Genomic DNA, 27,193 nt, shown 5'->3' on the forward strand with positions numbered 1-27,193 from the left:
ACTCACCCTGCTTGTGTTCCTGCTCTCGCTGTGTCTCTCTCTGTCAAATAAATAAATAAAATCTTAAAAAAAAAAAAAAAAGAAGAGCTGCACATTAAGCCACAAGTGAAACTAAAAACAGTTAATTCAAGCTATTTCTTGAGCACATACTACGTATATGAGACATTATGCTTTACACAGAGCACCTCAATTTAATCCTGACTCTTGCCACCTTAGGTAGACAGTATCCCCCTTACAGACGAGGAAAGAGAGACACAAAGAGGTTAGGTAACTTGCTCAAAGCCACACAGCTGGTGAGCAGAGGAGTCAGGATTCAAACCCAGGACTGATTCAAATGCCCAAGATCTGACCTATTCTGCTGTAATCTCCTAAAACTAAAAGCTCGAGGTCAAGGAGGGCGGAGAAGCAGGCCTCAGTAAGAACATGCTCACACACAGGGCCTGCTTTATTTTTTTTTTGTCAGCTGCCAAGGGTCCGGGTGAGCCCCGGAAGCCGGCAAGACCCAGCTGGGACCTGGGTCCAGTCTGGCGCTCACGCTGACGTTCTCGCTGAGGCGGGTCCTGCTCCTGTCGCCCTCCAGCCCGGAGACGGGACTCCTGGACTCTGGGCCAGAACTGTCCTGAGGCCTTTGTGACCACAGACCTGGGGGTTGCCACGGCACCCACAGGGCCTGGGCCAGGGGCCACCTCCCCCTGACCCACCTGCTTGGCGCCCTCAGCATCTGCACCTCCTCGCCGAGGCTGCCCCCATAGTGTCCCCAGCCCTGGCCTGCCGCCTGCTGCCTGCCTCCTGCTTGGCCTCCCCTTCCCTGGAGCCCACCTCCGGCCTCTGCTCTCCCCGGGCGGTGTTCCCCCTGCCCTCTCCTCCTCACTCCCTGGCCCTCCCCGTCCTCTGTCCCCCCCACCCCGCCGCTTCTCCCTGTGCCTCCCCACTTCTTCACCTCGCCCTTGGCTTCCTCCCCACCAGCTGAGCTGGGTCAGCCATATCTAGGGAGGACAATGGGGCGCGGGGGGAAGAAGGGGACCGTGACCCCTCACGAGCAGAACCCAAGCCCAAGACCTAAAAGGGGGTCTAAAATGGGGAAGAGAAGAAAAATGAAGAGGAAAAAAAAGACTGCATTGGAGGAGCTGAAGAAGGAAGTGGTCCTGGTGAGAACCCCCCAGCTGCTCTCCTCAGCCCTGCAGCCCGGCCCCTCCCGCCCTGACGGCACCCCCAGGCCGGGCCCTCCGCCCCAGGGGCTTCTCCCCCTCCCCTGGAAATGACCCGGGTCACCACCCATCCCCCAACAACTCCACTGTCCCCTCAGGAGGATCACAAATTAACCTTGGAAGAGCTGAGCTCCAAGTACTCCGTGGACCTAACGATGGTGAGCAAAGGAAGCCCCTGCTGGAGGCCGAGGGTCTCCTTCCGATGCGGAGCCCCCACCCCATCCCCGGGGGGGCAGCAGTGGAGCTGCAAGTCGGGGCCCTAACTTCCAGCTCTCGGGGCCCTAACTTCCAGGTCAATGTTGTTACCCTTCCCTCCTCCCAGCCAAATTCCCCGGCACACACACTGAGGAAAGCCCAGCACGGTAATGCCCCAGAGTTCAGGGTCAGATGAGAGAAAGGAGAATACACTTCTCCAACCCTTGTCCCCGGGGCCCCCTCTCCGCTCTCATAAATTCTCAAGACCCTAAAGAGCTTTTGTTTTTGTGAGTTACATCTATCCATAGCTATCATCTTCAACATTAAAATTGAGAAAATTAAAAAATACTTCCTAATTCATTTAAAAACAAGAGTAAATCCATTATATATTAGTATAAATAATATTTGTATGACAACTATTTTCCCAAACAAAAACTTAGTGGCGTTTGACATTTCTGCAAACCTCTTTAATGTCTAGCTTTTTTTTTAAATGTCTAGTTTTTTAAGAAAAGGCAGCTGGATTCCCATATATTTTCAGTATTAAGTCTGTTGTGATATGTGACCATACGCTCAAGAGCAAGAATGGAAAAAGGCGAACCATGATTTAGCACTATTGTGAAAATCATCTGATCGCGGGACCCCATGGGCCCCCCAGACCACACTTCAACAGTAAAACCACATATTCTATTACCCTTAGTATTGCTACCACTAATACGAGGACCACAAATAAAAACTTAAAGGCCCGCAAAACGTAAGTTTTTAGTTCTAGAATTTCTTCACCGAAGGGACTTTGTCTGGTAACCAGGGAGGCACGAATGAGGCTTGTCCTGCTTTCATTCAAGTCGTACGTTTTTCAGGGGAAGCTGGGGTGTCCAGTGGGGATGAAGGAGAGCTTGTTTCCTAATCCTCTGGTGGGTTCTGCTATTACTCTCAGAAGGAAAAGCACACAAGGCTCCAGTGGGAATCTGTACCTGCGTGTGTTTGGTTGGCGTTTTTTCCCCCATGTCTAAGAGTCAAAGTGTAAATGTCCTCATGTTATTGACATAAGGTATTGTACCCCATCATTGCATTAGCCTCGCTCATTATACCGTGAACTGTTGACCGTTACCTCCCACTAGGGTGGCGCTCCGTAAGGGGGGGACCGTTCCCACTCATTCTGCTGTCCTACCACAGTACCCGCCCAAGATAGGAGTTCAAAAGGTTTGTGAATCAGTCCACCAACTACAAATCCTTCCTATGTAACTGTGCTAAACAAGGGAGATCTCTTCTGTACTGCAAACTCTAGGAAGAGCTTCCAGGGTGACCTTCAGAGAGCTCCATTGGTCTGTAGACACACCTGGGGTTATAAATGGCACCTCTGAGCTTCCCTGTAGCTGCTTCTCTGCTCATGGCTCTCTGTCCTTTCCTATTTCCTCTCCACACAGGGCCTGAGCCCCAGAAGGGCACAGGAAATCTTAAGACAAGATGGACCCAATACACTTACCGCGCCCCCCACCACTTCAAAATGGGTCAAGTTCTGTAAACAGCTGTTCGGTGGCTTCTCGATCCCACTCTGGATTGGTGCCATTCTCTGCTTCGTGGCCTATGGCATCCAGTTACACTACAAGGAGGAGCTTACCAAAGATAACGTGAGTCTGTTCAGCTGCTCGTGCCCAGCCCAGTCTCTGCTTAGCCCTGACACTCTTCTGCTCAGCAGCCTTGCACTCCCGAAGGCCTCTGGCCCAGATCCCTAGTACTCCCAGGATTTGCCAAGGGAGGCCTTGGTCCCTCCTGGTTTCCCTAGCCTTTTACCTAGCAAGCTACTGATTCAGCTCCCTGAGAGCCATGGTTTCGCCCAGAAACTTGCTCTCCTTTGATTATCTTCCTGACTGGTCATCAAAGTGCTCTGCAGCCCCTTTCTCTTTGCCAGAATTTTCATTTCTTTGAGCTCCCACCCTGGCTCTCCCCCCCCTCCCCCAAGCCCATGAACAGCCTTCCTGGGTGTTTGCTGCATCCTGCTGGCCCTCACCCAAACTCAGGGCTCTGAGTGAGGCACCCTGCCTCGGACTCTTCCTTAGCTGTTACCCTTGCAAGCTGATTTTCTGAGGGTGAAGAGGAAGGAAAAGACCTCCTGATGAACCCTTTGTTTCCCCGCCCGCAGCTGTACCTGGGCATCATGCTGGTTGTCGTGGTCATCATCACTGGCTGCTTCTCCTACTACCAGGAGGCCAAGAGCTCCAAGATCATGGAGTCTTTCAGAAACATGGTGCCTCAGGTAGGATTGGTGTGGAGGATCTAGTGAGAGAGGTGCAGAATGTGGCCAAACACACAGTTTTTGAGTCCCCAGAAAATTATACCCTACACTGTGTGAACTGAGTGAGGGTGGTGATGAGGATGAGGGTCCTTCAGATTTACTCTATCATGCCTAGAAGTACCCTGAGAAAGACACAGGAACACCTATGAAGTAGTCTGGCCTGGAATGCATAATCTGAATGTGACGAGCATAATCTGAAGCCCCAAATGAGAACATTCTAGTAAAAGTGGGGGAGGTACAAAGGAGGTTGGAGAGGCTGGATTCTCCAAATGTCAGTGGCTTTGAAGACAAAGAACAGGGGCGGCTCAGTCAGTTAAGCATCCGACTCCTGATTTCGGCTCAGGTCGTGATCTCAGGATCATGAGATCGAGCCCTGCCTTGGGCTCCGCACTGGGAGTGGAGTCTGCTTGGGATTCTCTTTCTCCCTCTCCCTCTGCAACCCCCCGCCCCACCTCATGCAAGCTCTCTCTCTCTCTCTCTCTCAAAAAAAAAAAAAAAAAAAAAGACAAACAACAGCTGTGAGAATGTTCCAGATTACAGGGGGCTAAAGGGGCATGACAACTAAATGCAATACCTGACTGAGACTGAATCCTATGCCTAAGGAGGAAGTAATGTGGCAAAGGACATATGGGGTCCTGACAAAGCTGGAATGCAAACAGTAGAGGACAGTACGGTGTCAAAGTGAAATCTAGTGAAATCGACAACCACGTTGTGGGTATTAACACACTAGTTCTTGGGACGCGTGCACTGAAGTACGCAGGATAGAAGATCGTCATGTATGTGACTTACCTCAGAGGGTGCAGGCAAAGAAGTGTTCACATACATACATGTGTGCAGACAGTGACCAAAGGACAAAGCAAATGGGGTACAATGTCAACAGGTGAATCTGGGTAAAGGTCATTACAAGTATTCTTGGTACAATTTTTATGCTTGCCACTTTTCTGAAAGTTTAGATTATTTTCTAATATGTTTAAGCATCTGGAAATAATATGATAGCAAAAAGAGGTTTCTAGGCACAGAGCTGGAAACTTGGAAAGAAAAGGCTCCAGAATTTACCGACAGCACAGTCATGTTCTAGTGTTATAGCCCAGAATCTCTTCCCTTTGGTGTCAACATAAATTAATTCCTCCCTTGGGTGAGAGTTCAGGCAGGGGATGATGCTTTGGTAAAATGAAGTAGGAGTTGGGGGACCATTCATTAGCTTTTGCTGCCTAACAAGCCATCCCAAACTTAGTGGCTCAGAACAACAAAAATAGCCGTTCCCACACTTCTGTGGCAGGGCTATTCTGATCTGGGCTGGGCTGAGGGGTGCTGGACGGTCGCAGGTGACCTCATCCCCATGTCCGGGGATGGCTGAGATGGCTGTGACCGCTGGAGCCTTTCTCCTTATGACCTCTCTTCCTCCAGGAGGCCAGCACAGGCTTGCTCGATACGGTGGAAGAGGGGTTCCCAGGGACGACAGGGCAAGCCCCCACTTTTTAAGCCCCTGCTTGCATTATGCTTGTAACGTCTTATGAGCCGAAGCAAGCCGTGTAGCCAAGCCTAAGTGTAAGGACGGAGAGACAGACACCCCCATCTCTTAGAGAGAGGGTCATCAGAGTCATGCTGCGAAGGACAGGGATGGTAAGAATTTGCAATCTGCCAAAGAGACCTTCAAGGGTGGTGTGGTGAGTGACAGCGTGAGGAAGGGAGTCGGAAGGAAGAAGACCAGGAACAGGAGCTTATAGGCCAGGAGCGGGTATGGGGGAAGCAGAAAGCTTTGGAAATAACCCTGCACTCTCTTCTCACAGCAAGCTCTGGTGATTCGAGGCGGAGAGAAGATTCAGATCAACGTGGAGGATGTGGTGGTAGGAGATCTGGTAGAAGTGAAGGGCGGAGACCGAATCCCAGCTGACCTCCGGCTCATCTCCTCACAAGGATGTAAGGTGAGAGGATGCGGGAAGCTACGGGAGGGGGCCAAGCACTGTAGTGATCTGGACTCAGTGAAAGAAAGCATGATCTTATTATTCAGAACCTCAAGAAGTTACAGGTGCAAATTTGAGGTCGGAGCCAACAGGGGCTGGTGTCTGCACACCAGTAATGATGGTGTTGGTGGAAGATAAAGATGTGTTATCTTTACAAAGGAACTTTTCTTCCCATGTTCACTTTACGTCCCATCCTCCTGCCCATCCCAGGTGGACAACTCATCCTTGACGGGAGAGTCAGAGCCTCAGACCCGCTCCCCCGAGTTCACCCATGAGAACCCTCTGGAGACCCACAACATCTGCTTCTTCTCCACCAACTGTGTGGAAGGTGAGCATCACATCATAAATAGCCTAGTTTCAAAAGCAGAGATTCAAATAAAGATTTTAGGAATGCTCTATCTTCGAAAGGTCATTGGGTAGGCAAGAGCTGGTGAACAGTCTAGGTCTTCCATCACTCATGAGCTGTATGACCTTTGGTGAAAGTTCAAAGCCACCATTTCCACATTTGCACCCTGATGATACTAAGAGTCGCTATCCTGTAGATTTTCATGTGGACCCAAGGAGATCATGCATATACAATGCTTAGCACAAAACCTACCATGTGGGAAGTGCCCTGCAATCGTCAGCTCCGTATTATTCTGGCTGGTGAATGGACTATGCTCTAGAAGTTGAAAATAGCACATGAGAGCAGAAAGTTACTCAGCCCTGCTAGGTCAGTCTTCTTCTGAGAGGAGCCGCAACTTCTCACTATTCCAGGGAGGCACTGGCATTGGAAACTGGAGTTACCAGAGATGCCACTCACACTTTGGCTTTGCTCCTAGAACGTAAGACACCCTTGAACTGGGAGGCAGTTCTGGCCAAGGTGGTAACAACGGACTCAGTCTCATGTCAACCTTCCCCCTTAAGGAGGCCTGCAAGACTCTCTGGAACACACGTGAAAGCCATTACTCGTACTTAAGAATAAATGTTTGGGTAACTAAGAAACAGCTATTTTTTTTAATTGAACGCCTGGCATGTGCCAAGTGTTACAGATGGGTCTGACTCTCAGGACACTACACAACAAACCTGCACTCTATTTTGCATATGAAGAGCTCAAAGAAATGAAATGCGGTGTCCAAGAGCACAAGCCCGTAGGAAAGCGGAGACTCGAGGATCTAGTGCGAGTCCGTCTCCCAAAGCCTGTGCTCCTTCCACAGACCCTTATCTGGGATAAAGCTTGCCAATGACCTCTCTGGTCATGAAGCTATTCACTTGAAAAATATTTTTAAAAATGAGAGTAACAATAAAGCTGAAGAAGAATCCAACCAGAAAATAAAATACATATTGAAACATTTTTTTTAATTTTTAAAATTTTTTTAATCTTAATTTTTTTAATTTTTAATTTAACATTTTTTTAATCTGAATCTTCTCTCCGCCTCGAATCACCATTTAATTTTTTTAATTAATTAATTTTTTAATCTTTTGATTTTTTAATTTTGATTGGGCAGAAAGATGCAGGTCAGCAAGCTTCCTTCAAAAACACTGGATTTATATTATTACATTTTAGGAAAAAGTTTTGCTTACATTTGTCCTCCCCAAGTAGGTTTTTGGTCAGCAAAGTATATGCTTCAGATAAGGGGAGGAAGGTGGGTGGTGGCACCCCCTCCGAGAAACAAGGGTCTGGCCCAGATGGAGGAGGCTTTAGTCGGAGACCAGAGGGATGCGAGACGGGGCCAAGGGGGTGGAGCTAGTTTGAAGGAGCTCTTGACTCTTGAACTGAGGAATATCTGTGCACTTTGCAAACGAGGAGCACACCTTTAACCTTTATCCCAGGCCCTCACCTCCCTAATTTCATGGCCGTGGTCCCGACGGGGCTGCAGGTACAGACGTCTCTGTCTTTGGGCTCTCATGCATCCCCATGGGGCCTGAGCTGTCTCCCTGGCGATGTGCGGAGTACGGGGCGTCCGTCTGGCCTTGGGTACGGGAGGCTTGCCCATGGGCTTGACCTTCCCCAGGCTGACATCAACCCATCCTGTCTCCAGACACAGGGGATTCATTACTAGATCCTGCCTCTCTGTGCATGGGGAAACCCATGAAGGAGTAAAAAGGAAGAACTAGACCAAACCCTGGCACAAAATAGATATACACGTAGTGCCATACTCCACCCCCGCCCCCAACCCCAAACCCTCTCAGCACCTCTCAGTTCCTGTAGTGTCTTCGACAAGGCTCTGTGAACACGTCCAGCAGGCAGCCCTCTGGCGGGCGGCCGCTGTGGAGCCCATCTGCAGAGGCCTCGTACCGGAGCCCCTCTTCCCCCGAACACCACGAGCACCCCGCTTGTGGCCATCTGGGCGGGACCCCACTCTCAGGCTCCCTCAGCAGAGGCCACCCTGGACATGCAGCGGCCGCTCTGTGCAGGGTGTTTGTGGGAGTTGCTGGAGTAGAATCACCCCTACTCAGTCCCACGCATCATTCTGTATCAGTCCTTCTCAAGACCCCAAATCCATCTAGACGAAGAAAGAAACCAACATTTGCGTGCCTCCACTGCGCCCAGTCCTGTCCTAGGCTCCTGGAATAACCTTTACTCCTCACAGCTTCGTGGACGCTTCCATCCCCTCTTAGAGCTGAGGCAGCCCGAGGGCCAGCGGGTACGGAGCTGGCCCCGGGCCAACAGCTGCCCCGCTGGAAAGCTGAACTCCCAGCCGGAGTCCTTCTGATCCTAAAACAAGTGATATTTCTAGAGTACGTGGCTTTTCTGGGTGATTCTGACCGTGACTTGGAAGGGAAGGAATTTCAGCCACTGTGTGTATAAAGCCGGAAAATTGTTCTGAGCCAAGAACCTTGTCAGGCCCCTCATTTCAAGCCACGTAGGTGAGTGGCCGGCATCCCACGCGTGTAAAGCCCAACAGGACGTCCAAGTCCCCCTTCTGACTCCGGGGGCGGCGCCGGGAGCGAGAGGCCTAGAGCTGCTACGGCTTTGCTCCCCGGCAGGGGTCAGGCTGGCTCCAGCAGGCGGAACAGGGAGGGGCTCGGTTCCCCAGCCTCCATACTATCACCATTAGGGCAGCATAATTCTTCCTTTGGGGGGGTGGCGGCGCTCCGGTCATTTGCAGGATGTGTAGCTGCACCCCTGCCCTCTACCCGCCAGATGCCAGGAGCAGCCCCTCCCACCCCAGCTGGGACAACCAAGATGCCTCCAGCCACTGCCCAATGTCTCCTGGGTGGGCAAACGGCCACCCACGGAGAACCACTGGGGTAGTGAATAACCAGATGTTGGGAGGGAGGACTCTAGCAGAAGGGCGACCCCGACTCCTGGGGGTCTAGAAACTATTCAGCCGCTGAGGGCAAAATAAGAAACATACAGGCAATAGAAGACATTTAGATTAAGTGTAATGAAGACCTTCTTGACGGGGAAGGCAATGAGTCCATGAAAGTGGAGAACTGTGAAATCTCAGAGATTTTTTGGGCGAGGAGAACCTTACTTGTATAAACTAAATATGAGGAGCATAGACTACAAGAGCCTCTCGGACGGTGTTGAGTGTCCACCTTGCTTTTGACCACTGACAGCGTTCTCCTTGTAGGAACGAAAGCCAGCAGCGCCCCCACCTCAGACCTCCCCATTGCTCCGCAGGAACAGCTCGGGGCATTGTGATCGCTACGGGAGACTCCACAGTGATGGGCCGCATCGCCTCTCTGACATCAGGCCTGGGGGTCAGCAAGACCCCCATTGCTGCAGAGATCGAGCACTTCATCCACCTGATCACAGCGGTGGCCATCTTCCTTGGTGTCTCTTTCTTCGGATTCTCGCTGATCTTGGGCTATGGCTGGCTGGAGGCTGTCATTTTTCTCATCGGCATCATCGTGGCCAATGTGCCCGAGGGGCTGCTGGCCACTGTCACCGTGAGTAGCCAAGGTGGAGGGTGGCCTCTGGGCAGACACACCGCCCCAGGGGGTGAAATCGTTTGTATCTCTTTTGCTAGTGAATCTCTCAAGTGTCAACCACTTAGCTCCCACAGGACCTTGACTTCCTCCATCCACATTTTCTGGTGCCTTCTCTTTCTTCTCCATGAGTTGCAGTGCAGGAAGCACTTAGATTCTGTCACCAGCAGTGAGTTAGTCTAGCCTGTACCGGCCAGTGAACTTGGCCAAATCACGGAACATCTCCAGGCGTCAATTTAATTAATCATCGGTTTCTAGAGGAAGATGAATTCAGAACTACAGAATCTTATTGGAAAGGACTTCAAAGCCCAGAGAAATCCAACCTTTCCACCAATGCTGAATATCTTGTGCACAATCCATGGGAGATGACGATTATTTCTAGTCCTGGGAAGCCCGCCCCTTTCGGTCTCCGCTCATTTCACCGCTGGGTTGCTCTAGCTGGATTTCATTGTGTTGAGCAGAAATACGACTTCCTGTTTGGTCCCAGTTTTCCCACCTGAAGAAACACAAAACAAGTCATTTCTCTCTCTTTTACAAACTACGCTTTTGATTGACGGGAGCCATCCTGCCTCCTCAAACTCCCTGGTGGGAGGTGAAATTGTCCCCTTTCCTCTAGTTGTTCTTCACAGGACACAGTCTTCTGACCCCTTGGCTTACTGATCACCTGTTGGAGCTATGCTCTAGATTATCAATATCCTTCTTAAAATAGAAATGAGAATAATACTCAGGGTGTGGTTGGTTAGCACAAAAACCTCAGGACTAGTGATAATATGTAAATAAATCATAACCCCACGATTAGAATTCTGTATTAATATAACCATAGCCTAAGAACTGATTATTTTTTATTTTTTTTATTTTTATTTTATTTTATTTATTTATTTATTTTTAAAGATTTTATTTATTTATTTGAGAGCGAGAAAGAGCACAAGAGGGGGGAGGGTCAGAGGGAGCAGCAGACTCCCTGCCGAGCAGGGAGCCCGATGCGGGACTCGATCCCGGGACTCCAGGATCATGACCTGAGCCAAAGGCAGTCGCTTAACCAACTGAGCCACCCAGGCGCCCCAGAACTGATTAGTTTTTAAAACAACCCTGCCACACACCTGACGTTCACTGAACGTATGGTCCGCATAATTAATGTCAACAAAAATGTCCCAGTTTAAATAATTTCTCAAGTCCTTTCCAGTGGTGCAATATTCCTTCTCGACTTCATGATTCTCCCCTGTTTTCTTCTTTTTTTCTAACTATTGGTACCAGCCCCCTTACCCCACAATGAAAGGTTAGCTATCGACATGGTCCCTGAACTTGACCGGAAAGGGGCTGCTGAACAGAAAAGACGAAAGGATCCTGGGGGAGCAGAGTATTCCAGGGACAAGGTCACACGCTATGTTCCCCTGGTGAAGGAAGATGCGCTTTTTTCCGAGCTATGCTGTGAAGCACGAACACCATCACTCTCCTGATCTCCTTCCTGTGGCCGGACGTGGAATCGCTAAAGACTAGGTGGACACAAAAGGGAAAGAAGTTCCAAAATTACAATAGCAATACGAACAATCCGATTTCCCAAACACAAAGTGGTGCGAGCAGCCGAGCACTTCGTCGCCATTAATTCTCAGCCCTCTTCATGGCCTTAGGTGTCTCTGACCCTGACCGCCAAGCGCATGGCGCAGAAGAACTGCCTGGTGAAGAATCTGGAGGCAGTGGAGACGCTGGGCTCCACCTCTACCATCTGCTCCGACAAGACGGGCACCCTCACCCAGAACCGCATGACCGTCGCCCACATGTGGTTCGACAAGACCATATACAAGGCTGACACCAGCGAAGAGCAGACTGGTGATTCGAGTGGTATGGGTGAGCCATGCGTGGAGGGGCCGGGGGCGGGTGTGCGGACACGGGAGACGGCTGGGCCCTGAGTGCAGACGAGGGTTTTCTCTGTCAAGTGCTGGGGGACAGAGCAGGATGCGAGTAAGTCCCTGCTTTAAACTCCCCACCCCCATCCTGCTCACAGCCTCTCCTTCTCCCTAGGGAAAACGTTTGCCAAGGGCTCTGCGACCTGGTTCATCCTGGCCCGAATCGCCGGCCTCTGCAACCGAGCTGACTTTAAGGCTCACCAGGAGACCCTTCCCATTGCTAAGGTATCAGGCCTGGCGGGGGAGACGATGCCTCGGTCAAGGGCATGCCCCGCCCTCTCCCTGGAAATCTCTATCCTGGCGCTTAGGGTCCTCCCCATTGCACCCCTCGCCCTGTGCCGTATCCCTCGGGCTCACCCTACAAATCCCGTCCCGGCAGCGGGCAACAGCAGGGGATGCTTCCGAGTCAGCCCTCCTCAAGTTCATCGAGCAGTCATACAGCTCTGTGAAGGAAATGAGAGAGAAAAACCCCAAGGTGGCAGAGATCCCCTTTAATTCCACCAACAAGTACCAGGTACAGAACCCACAAGGGTAGAATGGTGGTCGGGGGTGGGCTCGTCGTTTGGGGAAATGGGAGCTTTGCCTTCGCCTTCAGCCTCCCCTCTGAACAACAGAATGGAGACGGTGGATACCCAGCATCCCCATTAAGAGGAAGGCTCACCTCAAGGGAAAGTGACCAGCAGGGAAAGGGAGGAGCAGGTGGTAAAGGAAGAGGCATTCGACCCCAAGCAGAGAGCGAGGCTCCGTCTCTTGTGGAGAGAGCACGTGGGAAGTGTCCTGTGGGTAGGACAGGCTGGTTGGTGACACTCACGGTAGAGCCTGGGGCAGCCCTCGGAGGCATCTCTGTGGCTCCTGCAAGGTTTGCCCCTGCAGGATAAGGCTGGGTTTGCAAGGTTACCCTCTGGGCAGTGTGGAATGATTGCATTCCGCGCCTGGATTCTAGCACCTGCCATCAGGTAGGCGGCGGGGCGAGCGCTCCAGCACGTTTGCGAAGGTTTTCGTCTCTCAGGGGCATTTTACCCGCTACCCAGAGAGGCGTGACAAGGGATGGAGATACGCGGGCTGAGGGGCAGTGGTGGGCACTAACCCCGAGTGCAGGGGACAGCCAGCAAAGCCAGTGGGACTCTCCCACGGGAGGTCCTGCACACCTTGAAGAGGGGGCTGTGGGGGGTGGCGCCCCCACGACTGGAGTGCCACCAGTCAGGTTTGGGCCCCGCAGGACAGTCACGGTTTGCTCAGGGGAGGGGAATCCTCCAAGTTCATGCGCTACCATGAAGGTCAGAGGTTCAGGTGTGGGTAACAGAGAAGAAACGAGACTCCCCAAAAGTCAGTTTTGTTTTCCTGTCTTAGAAACCGCAGAAGAGTGCTCGCTTTAGCAGCACGGTACTAACATCAGAACAAGACACAGGAGGTTAGCAAGGCCTGTGCGCAGGCGAACTCATCAAGTGTTGTATTTGGAAGTTGCTAAGAGAGGAGTAGATCCCCCAAATTTTCCTCACAAGGGAAAAAAAATCATAACTAAAAAAACAATAATAAAATGACAAAAGCTATATAGAGTTTTGAGTTTTTAAAACCCAATTGCCTTTTCATATTGAACACTGAACAAGTAAGAGTTAAAGAAATAGATCCCGAGTTTTTTTGTCTCAGCTGACTTCCAGTCCGTGTAATAAGATAGGTCTCCTAAGCCCACACTGCAAACTTATTTCTACTTTTTTTTCTGGCGTTCAGTGGCCTCACAACCCAGACAAGAATTCTGTGCTTGGCAGGACCGGATTAAAGCCTGTGCCTGCAAAGAAGTAGATACTTCTTCCTTCATGTGATTTAAAATAAAAGCAAAACATATCCATGACATTTGTTGGGATGGCCAACAAAAGAGCGACTTTCCCCAAAACGACTAGATTAGTGTGCTTTCTGAGTGTCACGTGCAAAGGGCACGATCCTCCTCCGTGATGCCCCCACCAGGTGAGCTCGGCCAGCCGGGCGTTGCCCTCAGGGGTGGGCTCTGGGTGCGGCTGGAGCCCCCGGCTCTGCGAGGCTGTCCCAGCCCTCGGTTACCTGCAGCCTTCATCTCTTCCTTGCTCTCAGACTGAAATGAAAGGAAGGGTCTCTGTCCTGATAGTCCCAGATTTCTCCACTTTTTTTTTTTAAGATTTTATTTATTCATTTGACAAGGAGAGGGAGAAAGCACAAGCAGGGGGAGCGGCAGGGAGAGGGAGAGGGAGAAGCAGGCTCCCCGCTGAGCAGGGAGCCCGATGCGGGGCTCGATCCCAGGACCCTGGGACCAAGACCTGAGCCGAAGGCAGTCGCTTAATGACTGAGCCACGCAGGCGCCCCCTCCCACCTTTTTATCTGTAATTTTCTATCAAGATGTGATTTTTTCGCGACCAAGTTACTGACTTATAAGTAGATCTTGCTGCCACCTCCGATAATCTCAGTAAATAGGGAACAAATACGTATTAAGCACGCAGGAAATCAAGCTTTTTAAACCTCTTACAGCTTTCTGCTTCAACAAGTTAAGATTTTTCCTCTTAGCTGCTTAGGCGTATTTTGAATATAACTGAGAGCTATAGGATATATTTGAAGGTTTCTCATGGGACGGTTTTAACAGCACTTTGCACACAGGCTTCCCACCTTGGTTACCCTCTGGGCAGTGTGGTCCAGCCCCCTCTGCACCTGCTCCTTTCGAGGTGCTGGTTTGGTGACCAAACAGGCTTCGTAACGGGAAGTTCCTGGCTCGAAGAGGAACCCTATCACAGTTCCTGCTCACAGATCAAGGATCCAGGGAAAACGCAAAACCGAAATGCATCTCATTCCTCTCTCCTCCTGGCCTCTGGTCTCCTGAGATTCACTGTGAATCTGGCCTTCCCTGCCCCCAGCCCACCAGGCCGGCCCTGACCCCGACCGCAACCCCAACCCCACCACTAGCCCCTGGCACTTCTCAGACTGTCGGGAGAGTGGCAAAGGGATTACGATGACATAATCTGGACTGTGCTTCATAGTTTTCAAAGTACTTTTTAACAACTAATCTGACCCTCAAACAGCACGGTGTGAACCGCGTAGGCCCAGTTAAACACCGATGTTTTTCGATAAACACAGTACAGTCAGTGGATTTTCTCTTTCTTGTGATTTTTCTTAACATTTTCTTTTCTTGACCTCACTTTACTATAAAAACACAGCCTATAATACACAGAACATACAGAATATGTGTTAATTGACTCTTGATGTCATTGGTAAGGTTTTGGGTCACCAGCAAACTGTATTAGTAGTTAGGTTTTGGGGGAGTCAAAAGATATATGTGGATTTTTGACTGTATTGTGTCCCATAAAAACCCAATGAAGTCGGAAACACAGGATCTTTTGCATCGTATCAAAGGAACTAAGGTTTTGAGAGGTTCAGTGGATTGCCCTGAGGTCACAAAGCCTTCCTGCTGGGGGGACACAGGACCGTGGCCCCTACCTTCTCTTCCCGTCTACCCAGCTGCCTCTGCCTGGCCCACACTTCTGCTTTCCAGGCAGAGAGGAAGCAGAGAAAGTGAGAGTCCTGCTTGTGCTCTCAGCTCCTGCAGAGATAGTAGGGACTCCTGTGCAAATAACACAGGGCTGGGATCCCGGGACAGGAGGACAGGTGGGCTTGACCCTGAGTCAGATTTGCCTGGAGGGAGGGGGCTGCACTGGGGTTAGGGGACAAAGGAAATGGGGAGGGGGATATGAAACGGGTTACCTGTTGTTTTACCCTCAAAAACCTTTCCCCTGCTTTTCTGCCCCAACCCTTGCTCCCTCCTCCTGCCACAAGGATTCTTCCTCTCTCCTCCCTAGATGTCCATCCACCTGCAGGACGACAGCTCCCAGACCCACGTACTGATGATGAAGGGGGCTCCGGAGAGGATCTTAGAGTTTTGCTCTTCTTACCTTCTGAAGGGGGTGGAGTACCCCATGGACGATGAGATGAGGAAAGACTTCCAGAAAGCCTACATGGAACTGGGAGGCCTGGGGGAACGCGTGCTAGGTGAGAGGCTTCGGAAGAAACCCAGAAAGAATGACACCCACATGGTTATTTGTGGGGTGAAATTTCGAAGATGTTGGGGTGAGCGAGACAGGGACGTAGGCCGCTGAATGACTACTGGTCCCTCTGTCTCTCCCCAGGGTTCTGCTTCTTGAATCTGCCTAGCACTTTCTCCAAAGGATTCAAGTTTAATACAGATGAAATCAATTTTCCCATGGATAACCTTTGTTTTGTGGGACTCATATCCATGATTGACCCTCCCCGAGCTGCAGTGCCTGATGCTGTGGGCAAGTGTCGTAGTGCAGGGATTAAGGTAAACTCCTGACCATATCCCGGAAGCCCCCCGACCCGTCACAACTTGGAACAACAGTAGAAAGCCTTGCCTAGAGTAGGTTCTTCATAATCTTGGTTTAATGGATGTCTGTTTCCTTGAGCTTACGATTTTTAGTCTTAAGAGACTACCTAATAGGAAATAGTAAGTTTCTTCTGTAGTTAGAATCCTGTCTTGCATTGAACATTACAATCACCAGGGGACCTTTAAAAGTCTGATGCCTAGGGCCCCCCCGGGCACCCCCCAGCAGGCTCAGTCGGTAAAGCATGCGACTCTTGATCTTGGGGTTGTGAGTTCAAGCCCACATTGGGTATAAAGATTACTTAAATAAATAAATAAACTTAAAACAAAATCTGACGCTTAGGCCACACCCCAGACCCATTAAATTGGAAACTCTCAGGGCAGGATGCAGACATTTGTACTCTTCAAACTTTCTTTTTTTAAGATTTTTATTTATTGATTATTCATTTGAGAGAGAGAGAGAGAGAGAGCACACAAGCAGGGGGGAGGGGCATTGGGAGAGGGAGAAGCAGACTCCCCGCTGAGCAGGGAGCCGGATGCGGGGCTCGATCCCAGGAGCCGGATGCGGGGCTCGATCCCAGGAGCCGGATGCGGGGCTCGATCCCAGGACCCGGAGATCATTACCTGAGCCGAAGGCAGACGCTTAACCGACTGAGCCACCAGGCGCCCCCTTTCTTAAAACTTTTTTAGAGGGGCGCCTGGGTGGCTCAGTCGTTAAGCGTCTGCCTTCGGCTCAGGTCATGATCCCAAGGTCCTGGGATCGAGCCCCACATCGGGCTCCCCGCTCTGTGGGAAGCCTGCCTCTCTCTCTCCCACTCCCCCTGCTTGTGTTCCCTCTCTCGCTGTGTCTCTCTCTGTCAAATAAATAAAATCTTTAAAAAAAATTAAAAAAAATAAAATAAAATAAAAAAACTTTTTTAGAGATTTCACTAGGCAGGTAAGTTTGAGAACCAGTGTCCTAGGGTTGTGCATGTGACTCCTCTAGGGGTTTTGTCGGAATGCAAAATCTTGATTCTGCAGGTCTAAGACCCTGAGATTCTGCATTTGTAACAAGCTCCCAGGCGATGCCCTTGCCGCCGGTCTGCAGACCACAGCAGGAGTAGCAAAGGGCTAGACGATGTCAGGGAAAGGTGCTCCTGGGAAGGGGCTGGGGGCTGGAGTGGATGACAGAGAGGCTGAGCCATGGAGAGCTGAACCCTGGTTGCACCTGACTCGGGGCGAACAGCTACACCAACAGGCGCTCGTCCAGGCGTCAAAGCTAGAAACCAAAAAGAGTGAAACACAGTTGCAGAGCACAGTCCCAGAGGCGGGAACTCCTCCTCGGCCGGGGGGCTCAGACTGCATGGGATTCTTCTAGTTCTGAGACGTTCTGTACCCCACTTCCAGGTCAGATTCTGAGACTCACTCATCCTCACAGGTCAGAGACTGACACCTTTCCGGCTCATGACTGATATTCTGGATCCCAGGCCTGGGGGACAGCAGGTTGGAGGGTGGGGGGCGCTGGAGGTAGCTAAGGAGAACGAGATGCTATCTGTTGGAGCTGGCTTTATCTTAGAACTTTGACTGTCGGCAGTTTGTCTGGGAGCAGCTGGGCCATGCCAAGTTCAATGATTGTGGCTGGAGTGAGAACCGAGGGACGGATGGAGGAACTATTCAGAGTGAGTTCCTTAATCACCACACGCTGTTTGGGCGGTTGGTTCTCTGCAGAAGCAGCACGTCTGCATCTGCATAGGATGGCCAACGTCTCGACCTCCCCCGGCTCTCGAAGCCCCCACACCACATCATGGGAGCTAGCTGGAGAAGGGCCCATTTGAGTTTCCTGAGCATTGAGGTGGCTGTTGGAATGGGGAATTATACGGGGGATGTGAAATGCATCTCATCTGGGGATTTGTGGGTCCCTTACAGCAAGAAGAAGAGACTTACAATTGCCCCCAAGGTGGGGAGGCCCGAACGGGGCCGAAGGGCTGAGTTAGCCTGCGTGTCGTGACCGCCCGAGGCAGGCGAGTCCAAGGCTGGCTGCTGAAGCAGGAGGCCCGGGGGCTTTCTGGGCCAGTCCGTGTTCTGGGCATAGGCTTACAGTTCGCATTATCATTTCTCACTTCTTCTGGACCCGAAGCTGGCAGAAGTTTGGCAGACTCGGTGAGAAATTCTGAATCAGCCCCCTTTCCCTATAGGGGAGTGTAAAACACACACACGATGTCATCCTTCGAGGAAGACAAATGTGATAGACATAGGCGGGTTGTCGCGTAGGGTAGACCCTTCCAGGGCCAACACCAAAGTGGCCTTGATGCAGAGCTGATCGGAGAGCCCTGGGGTCACAGGGCAGCAAAGTTCTTACAAGGAGGTGATCGCAGGGCTGGTACTTCCCAGGTAGAACCACGTGCTCGGGCCTTTGGAATAAATGTAATTAAAAAAATGAATACAAGTATCCGTTATATTTGCCACTCACTGAGGCTGTGGGGGCCGTGAAGGTGTTTGGGCCTCGCCCGGAACCCGGCTCCTCCAAGAACCGCAGTCTGGCCGTGAGACCTACGGCCGTGTCACCAACACCGGACTCCGTCGCTCCGATGGGCCCCACACGGGAAGAGAAGGGACGAGGGAACAAGAGGGCAGCTCGCGAGACTACGTGGGAACAGCGGAGGTACGGCCAGCACCCACAAGTTGGAAATGAGAGTCCTTCAGTCCCTGACGAATCCCAGAAACCAGGAGACGTCCTTTACCTCAGAGGGAGCCACTCTGCAGGACCGCACGTCTGTTGTGCGCTGCGAAATTGCGTCCTGGGGACTCAGTAGGGGCGGGGGGGGGGTGGGGAAGGGGGTACTTTGTGTTTTTCTTTCTCCAGCCTGGCCTGGAGGTGGGACTGCCGGAAACTACTACGGAACGGCCCCTTTGAGCCAGGGTGCTCGGGGTGGGCGGGGGGGGCATCAGGATGACGGCGTACCTGCCCTCTGGGCCCCCCGGTCACCACGGATGAGCCGCTGCGGGGCTGTCCGGGCGCAGGGAGCCTGAAGGGCAGCACGGAGGGCTCGGCCTGCGTCACATCGGGAACATTGTAAGCTCGCATGCAGCCCCCTCCCAGACCCTCCCCGGGTACCCCGTGGGGCCGCGTTGGTGAGATGGGGACACTCGCCGTCCGTGCTGTGGGTACAGTGGCCGTGCTGGTCTCTGGTGGCCACACGGACTTCTGCGTCACCACCTCCCTCCAGGAAGCCGGGCTTGGACTCACGCTGCTCTCAGGCCAGCGCACAACGAGGCGGGCTCTGGGAAACACTCCCTACAGCCTTGTTTCCATGCTCTGAAAGCAAATAGATGGACCTTTCCAGGACCTTCCCAGGACAGTTCAGTCACAGCCTCGCAGCTGCCTTTCCCTCCATCGGAGCCAGGGAAAGTCGTGCGCCTGGAGGGCACTCGGGAGCCTGGGGCCGTGACTCTCAAGAAGCCGTCATTCTTTCATTCCTGCATCTGATGGCTGTTTGTGGAACGGCGGCTATGGGCTAGGCTTTGCGCAAGAGCAGAGCTTCACGAGGAGCCTGGACTCGGCCCATTCTTGCAGAGCGCTCGGGCCAGCAGACAGAGACAAGCCCTCCCCATCTGGAGCAGGACGAGTGCTGACACACAGAAGGAACAGAATGCTAGGACAGCCCGGAGCCAGGACCTGACCTTTGGGGAGCCAGGGGACAGGGCATCAGCAAAAGGGCTGGAACCCAGGGGAGGCCACGGGGGGAAGGAGAGGAAGAGTGAGGGTCAGAACGCACCCGGGCCTAGAAGATATTTTGCTAGGCAGATGGATTATTCCAGATGTCCCTTTATTACCATTTGGTCTATGTGTAGGTGTTTGTCTTTTGAGCTTACAGAAACAGAACAGCTTCTGGAACAATTCGGTGAAAATCGGAATATAGCAATACACCCAAATCCCCAATTTATGCCCGGGAAATCTAGAACCCAAACTGTTCTATGTGTTATGGTCTGGTGGTCCTGACCCAGTCCCGGGGGATGAAGCCACCATAGCGGAAGTCCTTGGGGACTACTACGAATAGCCCTCTGAATGAAGGTAGTGATCCGTTAGGTCCTGGAGAGAAAGACAAAGCGTCCAGGACCCCCTGAAGATGATTCTGCTCCCCTTCCTTCCCTTCCCAACCCAGGTTATCATGGTGACCGGGGACCACCCCATCACAGCCAAGGCCATCGCCAAAGGTGTGGGCATTATATCAGAAGGCAACGAGACAGCAGAGGACATGGCTGCGCAGCTCCAGGTCCCTATCAGCCAGATCAACACCAGGTGGGGCCCCTAAAGAACTCAGATCTGCAGTGCTTCCCCTCCATCCTCAACCACCCCACCCCGACCCCCCTCGCTACAGTTCCTGGAGGCTCCTGTAGTAGGTAGGATGTGTAGGGTTTACTTATTGCAAAGTAAAATGTATTAGGAAAATGACCCAGTGACTATGTCAGTGGGTTTTCAGAGGAAGTGGGTGGAAGGACGCAGAGCAAAAGGAGGAGAGGGTTGGAGGCAGGGAGGGGTGCAGCATGTCCATCTGGGGAAAGTGGGTGGCCGGGGACAAACGAGGAGCCGGGCTGAAGGCAGAAACAGGAGGGTATGGCGGAGGCTGGACAGAGGCACCAGGACCTCTGGGGAACTCTGAGCGCTCTGCAGTGGCTTGACCTCCTTCCCTCAGGGAAGCCAAGGCGTGCGTGGTGCACGGCTCCGACCTGAAGGACATGACGGCGGAGCAGCTGGACGAGATCCTCAAGAACCACACGGAGATCGTGTTTGCGCGGACGTCCCCGCAGCAGAAGCTCATCATCGTGGAGGGCTGTCAGAGGCAGGTGAGCGAAGCAGGGCCGGCCGGCGGGGTGGGCCGGGCGGGGCCTCGACGGGCTTCCTCCCCTGCTCTGGCTGTGCTTCGTCCAGGGGGCCATTGTGGCGGTGACCGGGGACGGCGTGAACGACTCCCCCGCGCTGAAGAAGGCTGACATTGGCATCGCCATGGGCATCTCGGGCTCCGACGTGTCGAAGCAGGCCGCCGACATGATCCTGCTGGACGACAACTTCGCCTCCATCGTCACGGGCGTGGAGGAGGGTGAGGGGGCAGGGTGCCCGTCAACTCAGGTGACAGGCGGGAGCTGGTGTGCGTTCTGTCATTCCCTTTGCCCATCATTCCACGTCCGTGACCCTGTACAGACTGGGAATAATCAGTGTAAGACGAAATTCTGTAAATTAGACTTGGCCGTAGTTGGAACATCACTGCCAGGAGCCCTTTTGTATGAGGTGGAGGCAAGTGCAGATTTGTGAAGGAGACGGGGACTCTGGTCCCTCACACACATTCCAGTGGGTCTGCAGCAGGTTCTAGGATGTAGCCCTTCCCTGGGACGACTCCATCCGCCACAATCTCCGGGGTCCCCAGGAACCTGTTGCCTGAATGATGTTGATACAATGAGATCAGCTGGAGGCTGATCTAGGAACTGACTGCATGAGCCGAATCAAGCACCCACTCTCCCAGAGAGTTCTGAAGACCACACCCACTGGTGAGCAGGAGAGCCCCAGATTCCTGCTTCCTGGGCTCCCTGCTTTCTGCCTGCAGTCATCTTGCTGAACCCTATGACAAGCCACATAAGAATAATAGTTATACCGTTTTACTGAAACCTAGTATGATCCCGACACTTTGCTCAGTATTTGGTATCCATTCAATTCAATTCATTTTTTGAGCACCAACCATGTACCAGGTTCTATTCTAGATCCTGGGATGTAACAATGGGAAATAAAAAGACACAAATCCCTGCCCTCATGCTCCTTAATTTCTAGTGGAGCAAGACAGACAGTAAAATAAATTGCATAGTATATTACGAGATCAGTGCAATGGGGCTGGGGTTACAGTTTTTGAAAGGGTCATCAGGGAAGGACTCAAGCCATCTTGCAAGGCAGGAGGAATGAGGCTTGGGGAGGTGCCCAACGTTACCAGCTCTTGCGGCAGAGAATGGGATTGGAACCCAAGTCCGGACTCTCTCCACTTCAGCCTTCAACCTCTAATGGCTTTTATGTTGGCGTTCTCAGACATCTCTAAGTAGCAGCCCGGCCCAGCCCTGTTTCATTCTCAGGGATCAGGTGCTATTAGCCCCACGGAATCCAAGAACAAGGAGCACTCAGACATGGCGTGCTCATAGAGCACGGCGCTAATGAAGAGCCATGCGATTCGGGACAAAGCTGGGAGCAAGGACTGGGTCGAGGTCTCGGACCTCCAGACCTTTCCATGGGCTGTGACTCTGCTTTGTAGCATTCTCTGTCCAGGAGCCGGTGTGTGGGTGGTGTGCTCTCTGCGCTTGTCACAGAAGAGTGGCCTTCCTCCCCCAGGCCGCCTCATCTTCGACAACCTTAAGAAATCCATCGCGTACACCCTGACCAGCAACATCCCCGAGATCACCCCCTTCCTGCTCTTCATCATCCTCAGTATCCCCCTGCCTCTGGGCACCATAACCATCCTCTGTATCGACCTGGGCACTGACATGGTGAGCCCCAAACTGGGACCCTGCTCTCAGAGCTGCCACAAGAGGACTGGGGAGCAGTCCCAGTCCCTCCTCCAGGGGGAGGGACAGAGCTCAACCGAGTTACTTCTGTGTTTCCTTCTGAACTTTGTGTCCCTTGTCACCCCCACCCTCCATCCTCCAGGTCCCGGCCATCTCCTTGGCTTACGAGTCAGCTGAAAGTGACATCATGAAGAGGGCCCCACGGAATCCAAAGAGCGATAATCTGGTGAACCACCGCCTCATCAGCATGGCCTATGGACAGACTGGTGCGGCCAGAGATATGGGGGGCTGGGGTGTGGGGAGAGGCTGCACCTGCCAGGCCATTGGAGTCAGGGAGATATTTTCATCACGACAAACTCTGTGCTGGGCCCCCGGAACACAAACAGCCACTGATGTGTGATCTGCCCTTGACTTACGAGTCCAGCCGAGAAGGAACAGACATACATAAAATGATAGCATCTTTCCCAGTGCCAAGAAATGAGTGTGTACAGGATGTGCGAGAGGAGAACAGAGCAGGGGGCTCAGGAGCCAGGAGGACAGTCAGGGAGGCCGTGTGGAGGGAACAGGACTTGCGCCTGGTACTGGAAGATCGCAGATGTACGGTCAGCCAGAGGAGGGGAACTCACGTGCCTGCTTGCAGAAGAGCCAATAACCAGTTTGGGGGGGGCCCTTGCTCCTGAGAAAGGAGCAGGAGAGGATGAGGCTGTGGATACAGGTAGCATTTACCCTGGGCCAGCCTCGAAAGACACTGGAGAGCCGTTAGAAGTCTTTGCTCTTGAATTGCCGGTGCAATGTTTCAGGGAGCAGGTGAGGGATGGACAGGGGAGATCACCCCAATATCTAGAGGAGGAAACACATAGAAAAAGCATAGATTTAGGAGCCAGACCTATGTTTGAATCCCAGTTTCACCACTTACTACCTGTATGACCTTGAATGAGGACTGAATCTTTTTTGTGCTTGTTTTCCCACCTCTGGAAGGTAAATAGTAGCTTACAATTGCTGTGAGAATCGACTTGGTGCACAGCTCAACAGTTGGTAGGCGAACACTGGTGTCCGCCACCGCATGGCCAGGCTTGGAGGCAGAGGTGCAGACTAAGGGACAGGCAAGGGGCAGTGGGGGAGGTGCGAGGAGAGGACAGGACCTGATGAGGGTCCACATGTAAGAGGAAGTGGACCCAGAAGAGTCCAGTGCTCGCTCAGGGAAAGAGAATAAATCCTCTCCAGGGTCCTTTCAGTTTTGACTATGTGACTCAAAGATGACTCTGGGTTAGAGCTCCAAAAGAAATGTCAGGCCTTGGAGATAAATCCTACAGATGAAGGGATCAGGTCGCTGATGGCAAGCATCTTCAGCACTAAAAGCTCAGACACACACCCACCCAGCTAGAACCTGGCCACAACCCCTTCCATGGTCTGCCTTTTGAGGTCCTTCTCTGAACCACATTCCTCTGTCCTGTGACTGTCATTCACAGGGATGATTCAGGCTCTGGCTGGATTCTTCACCTACTTTGTGATCCTGGCCGAGAACGGTTTCAAGCCTATTGACCTGCTAGGCATCCGCCTCAACTGGGAGGACCGGTTCTTCAATGACCTGGAGGACAGCTACGGACAACAGTGGGTGAGTTGAAGAGGTAATGCCTGAGACAGTGACCAGTAAGGGTGAAGAAGGGACAGGGAAGAGTGGAGAATACTGGAGAAGAGATGATACCTCATCTCCAGTCCTATGTGACCTCAATCTCCCATCACGTCGGCAAATACTCTTCAAATGAAGACTTTTCAAATGATGACTTCATTTCTGTTCATTCCTGCTGTCTGTCACCTGTCCTTACCTCCTTGCTGGATCTTTCAGCTTCCTTGGACCTGGAGGTCTTCCTCATCATGTCAACTTTTGGGGGCTGATTTCTGTGTTGCCAGGTTCTAGGCATCATCGCCCCAAAAGTGAGTGCTGGGTCTTCTCTCTCTCTCTTCTCTCTACCTTCTAAATACCTCTCGCCATTAATTCCACTGATCACCACTCATTCATTCATGAAGCATCTCCTAGGTACCAAATACTCTTCTCTCTGTTTCGCTCCCTCCCTCCATGGGAGTTCAAATAATACGACTTCAAGTCTGAAAATCTATGTGCTTTGTATCTCCCTTTCTCACCTTTCTAAACTTGTTAAACCTAGAGGATGCCTCTCTGTAGTAGTCTTTTGTAAAACCCAAGATGAATGAGGTTCAAACTGAAGCCCTCTAACCAACAGGATGTATTCAAGAATTCAACAAGATTGAATTCAAGAATTCAAGTATGCTTTTTCCTACCTGTGAACATGCCTGTCCTAATTTCTAAAACAGTGGGTGATGTGACACCAATTATTGCTAGAATCGTAGGACCACAGAGGATGCAAAGTCTATAGAAGACACGTGGTCTGATATCATCACTCTGTAAACAAGGAAACCGAGTCTAGAAAGATTTTGCGGCTTGTTCCAAGTCCCACAGGGCATCCCTAGAAGGGCTTCACAGGAGCTCTGTACTGGTTCCTGCCCAACACTCCCTCCTTCACCATGATGCCTCCAAACCAAGCTAACTGTAGGTTTCTCAAAAGTGTGTTAGAATCCTGGTTGTTGGGAAGGTGCCCCTTGTACACACTTGGCTTCCCCTAGCCGAGCCCCATGAAGCCATCAGGGGTCAATCTTCCCAGCCACCAACATTGCTCCAGGGTCCAATGATGCCCAAAGTCATTACATTGTCAGCATCTCCTCGATCCTCAACTCCAGCCTTTATTAGTTTTATATCTTGACACCATCTCCCTGCTGCCAGGACACAGCTTAACATATATTTATTTGTAATAAATTAAAGGTAATTAAAATTAATTTGAAGTAACACCAAATTACATCAAAGACATCTGGAGGTATTGCAGAATGGGTTGAGAACAATCGCCCTGAGGAATAAAGTTCATAAAGGCAGGGTTTATGTCTCTTCCATTGCCGTCATCTTCAGGTAATCGCATACAGAGCCACCCCCCACCCCCACAGACTGCTAGAAGCAGGGAGAGCTCTCTACCTTCTAAATACATCTCGCCATTAATTCCACTGATCACCACTCATTCATTCATGCAGCATCTTCTAGGTACCAGATACTCTTCTGGCCCTGGGGTCTGGTATTGAACAAATATGGTCAAGTTATTGCTCTTGTGGACTTTATATTCTAGTGAGGGGCAGGGGGTGGGAGGGGAGACAGATAACAACCAAATATGTAACCTACAGGGTCAATGGAACTTAAGTCCGAGTAGAGTCCAGGAAGTGTTGGAATTGAGACACCAGAGTGGGCGGGATGGAGAGATCAAGTGGTGGTCAGAGGGGAAGAGATGCTTGAAATGGAAATCACAGAGAAACTAGCTATTGGCAAGGACAGATCCGGGGTGTGACATGGGCGCCAGCAAGCCAGGTGGGGAGTGGAGGGCCACACCGCTGGAGAGGGAGACTGAGGGACGCTGAGACCATGGTGGTGGAAGGATCATCCACATGGATGTTTGAATCCCCAGAATCCAGGACAGGAGCAGGGCTAGTCAGGGCATCAGAGCTAAAATCTGCCAGCGACCACAGAGCACTTGGGTGGCCGGGAGCGACCTAACATCACAAACGGGCCCGTGGGACTCACTCCCCACGCAGCACGGGGCCCATCAACTTCCAGCCTTTGTGTTCCAATCACTTAAGGCGTTATTTTCCCTCCAAGTGCCACAGCCCATGAGGCTCGATACGTCTTGTCGTCAGTCCTCCACATTCTCAAATTCTTTATTCAATCTACCAGTTAGAACCATGATGTTTTCATCATTGAAACATGGCCTTTTTTCTCCCGTCTAAGGGAGATGCATCTCTTCTCTATTCCCAAAGTCCTCTCTGACCTCTCTCGGGACCTCTTATGACGCTGGCTGGCCAGCCTACTTATCTTCCCCACTAGACTTAGGTTCCTTATGTGGAAACTATGGATGCAAGGAAGACCCAGTGGGTGCATGAGCGCTCCTCTCCTGTGCCGCCCCCTCAGGCCTTCTCTTCACGGTGGATGCCCTCCGGCCCACCCTCCCCTTCGGAGCGCTTTCCTCTGCCTCTGTTCTCCGAGTCTGCCTTCCCCCTCACACCACCCTTCTTGTTCACCTGCTGAATACTTCGAAGCTGTACACCGGCCACCCCCTGAACTAAGCATGGGAGGGCGGCACCAAGGTCAATGAGACAGGCGCTTACCCTTGAGTTGCTCTCGGTGGGTCAGGAAAGCATGTCAACCACTCACAACCCAACACGGGAAGTGCTGAGACGAGATGGTGGGAAGTGTGGGGGCCTAAGACCTAACTCGGCCTTGGGGTCCAGGAAGGCGGGAGAAGGAAGAAGCCTATGAGGTAGATCCAAATCCCTTCTGACACGGTCCGTCTCCACTCTGCCCGCCCCCGCAGACCTACGAGCAGCGGAAGGTGCTGGAGTTCACCTGCCACACGGCCTTCTTTGTCAGCATTGTGGTCGTGCAGTGGGCCGACCTCATCATCTGCAAGACCCGGCGCAACTCAGTCTTCCAGCAGGGCATGAAGTGAGCGTCCCCTCCGCCCCGCCCCACCTCACACCTCCACACGGGGTGCAGGCTCCCCTACCTCTCCCTCCCTTTCTCCAGCACACCCTTCAACATTTCTTCCCAGAAACAAGATCCTAATATTTGGGATCATGGAGGAGACCTTCCTGGCTGCTTTTCTGTCCTACACTCCAGGCATGGACACGGCCCTGCAGATGTACCCACTCAAGTGAGTAAGGGAAGGGACGCAGGCTGGGGGGTCTCCAGCACGGAGAGAGCCTGGGAGGGGAAGCAGCGTGTCTGA

At 52.0% G+C, this 27,193-nt stretch overlaps 1 protein-coding gene and 1 long non-coding RNA gene across 2 annotated transcripts in view; one reads left to right on the forward strand and one right to left on the reverse strand.

Annotated features, from left to right (window-relative positions):
• The first annotated feature begins 998 nt into the window (after positions 1–998).
• LOC123845848 (sodium/potassium-transporting ATPase subunit alpha-4) overlaps positions 999–27,193 on the forward strand; it is a 30,399-nt gene continuing 4,204 nt past the window's right edge. The window contains exons 1-20 of the mRNA XM_045876702.3: positions 999–1,148; positions 1,307–1,366; positions 2,828–3,031; positions 3,544–3,657; positions 5,487–5,621; positions 5,871–5,988; positions 9,271–9,539; positions 11,207–11,405; positions 11,598–11,707; positions 11,862–11,996; positions 15,298–15,487; positions 15,625–15,797; positions 19,979–20,115; positions 20,510–20,660; positions 20,746–20,914; positions 22,183–22,337; positions 22,498–22,621; positions 23,825–23,970; positions 26,780–26,910; positions 27,017–27,118. Coding sequence (XP_045732658.1) covers positions 999–1,148; positions 1,307–1,366; positions 2,828–3,031; positions 3,544–3,657; positions 5,487–5,621; positions 5,871–5,988; positions 9,271–9,539; positions 11,207–11,405; positions 11,598–11,707; positions 11,862–11,996; positions 15,298–15,487; positions 15,625–15,797; positions 19,979–20,115; positions 20,510–20,660; positions 20,746–20,914; positions 22,183–22,337; positions 22,498–22,621; positions 23,825–23,970; positions 26,780–26,910; positions 27,017–27,118 — 2,972 coding nt within the window. The remainder of the gene's footprint in view (positions 1,149–1,306; positions 1,367–2,827; positions 3,032–3,543; positions 3,658–5,486; positions 5,622–5,870; positions 5,989–9,270; positions 9,540–11,206; positions 11,406–11,597; positions 11,708–11,861; positions 11,997–15,297; positions 15,488–15,624; positions 15,798–19,978; positions 20,116–20,509; positions 20,661–20,745; positions 20,915–22,182; positions 22,338–22,497; positions 22,622–23,824; positions 23,971–26,779; positions 26,911–27,016; positions 27,119–27,193) is intronic.
• The window catches only part of LOC135364695 (uncharacterized), a 28,371-nt gene continuing 10,713 nt past the window's right edge, over positions 9,536–27,193 (reverse strand). The window contains exons 2-5 of the long non-coding RNA XR_010412167.1: positions 22,772–23,195; positions 17,760–21,249; positions 10,679–11,071; positions 9,536–10,074 (exon numbers count right to left, since the gene is read on the reverse strand). This is a non-coding gene — a long non-coding RNA (uncharacterized LOC135364695). The remainder of the gene's footprint in view (positions 10,075–10,678; positions 11,072–17,759; positions 21,250–22,771; positions 23,196–27,193) is intronic.

Source organism: Mirounga angustirostris, unplaced genomic scaffold (genome assembly GCF_029215605.1).
Source record: "Mirounga angustirostris isolate CCGP_5_RB_7025 unplaced genomic scaffold, mMirAng1.0.hap1 SCAF_6, whole genome shotgun sequence".
Lineage (NCBI taxonomy): Eukaryota > Metazoa > Chordata > Mammalia > Carnivora > Phocidae > Mirounga > Mirounga angustirostris.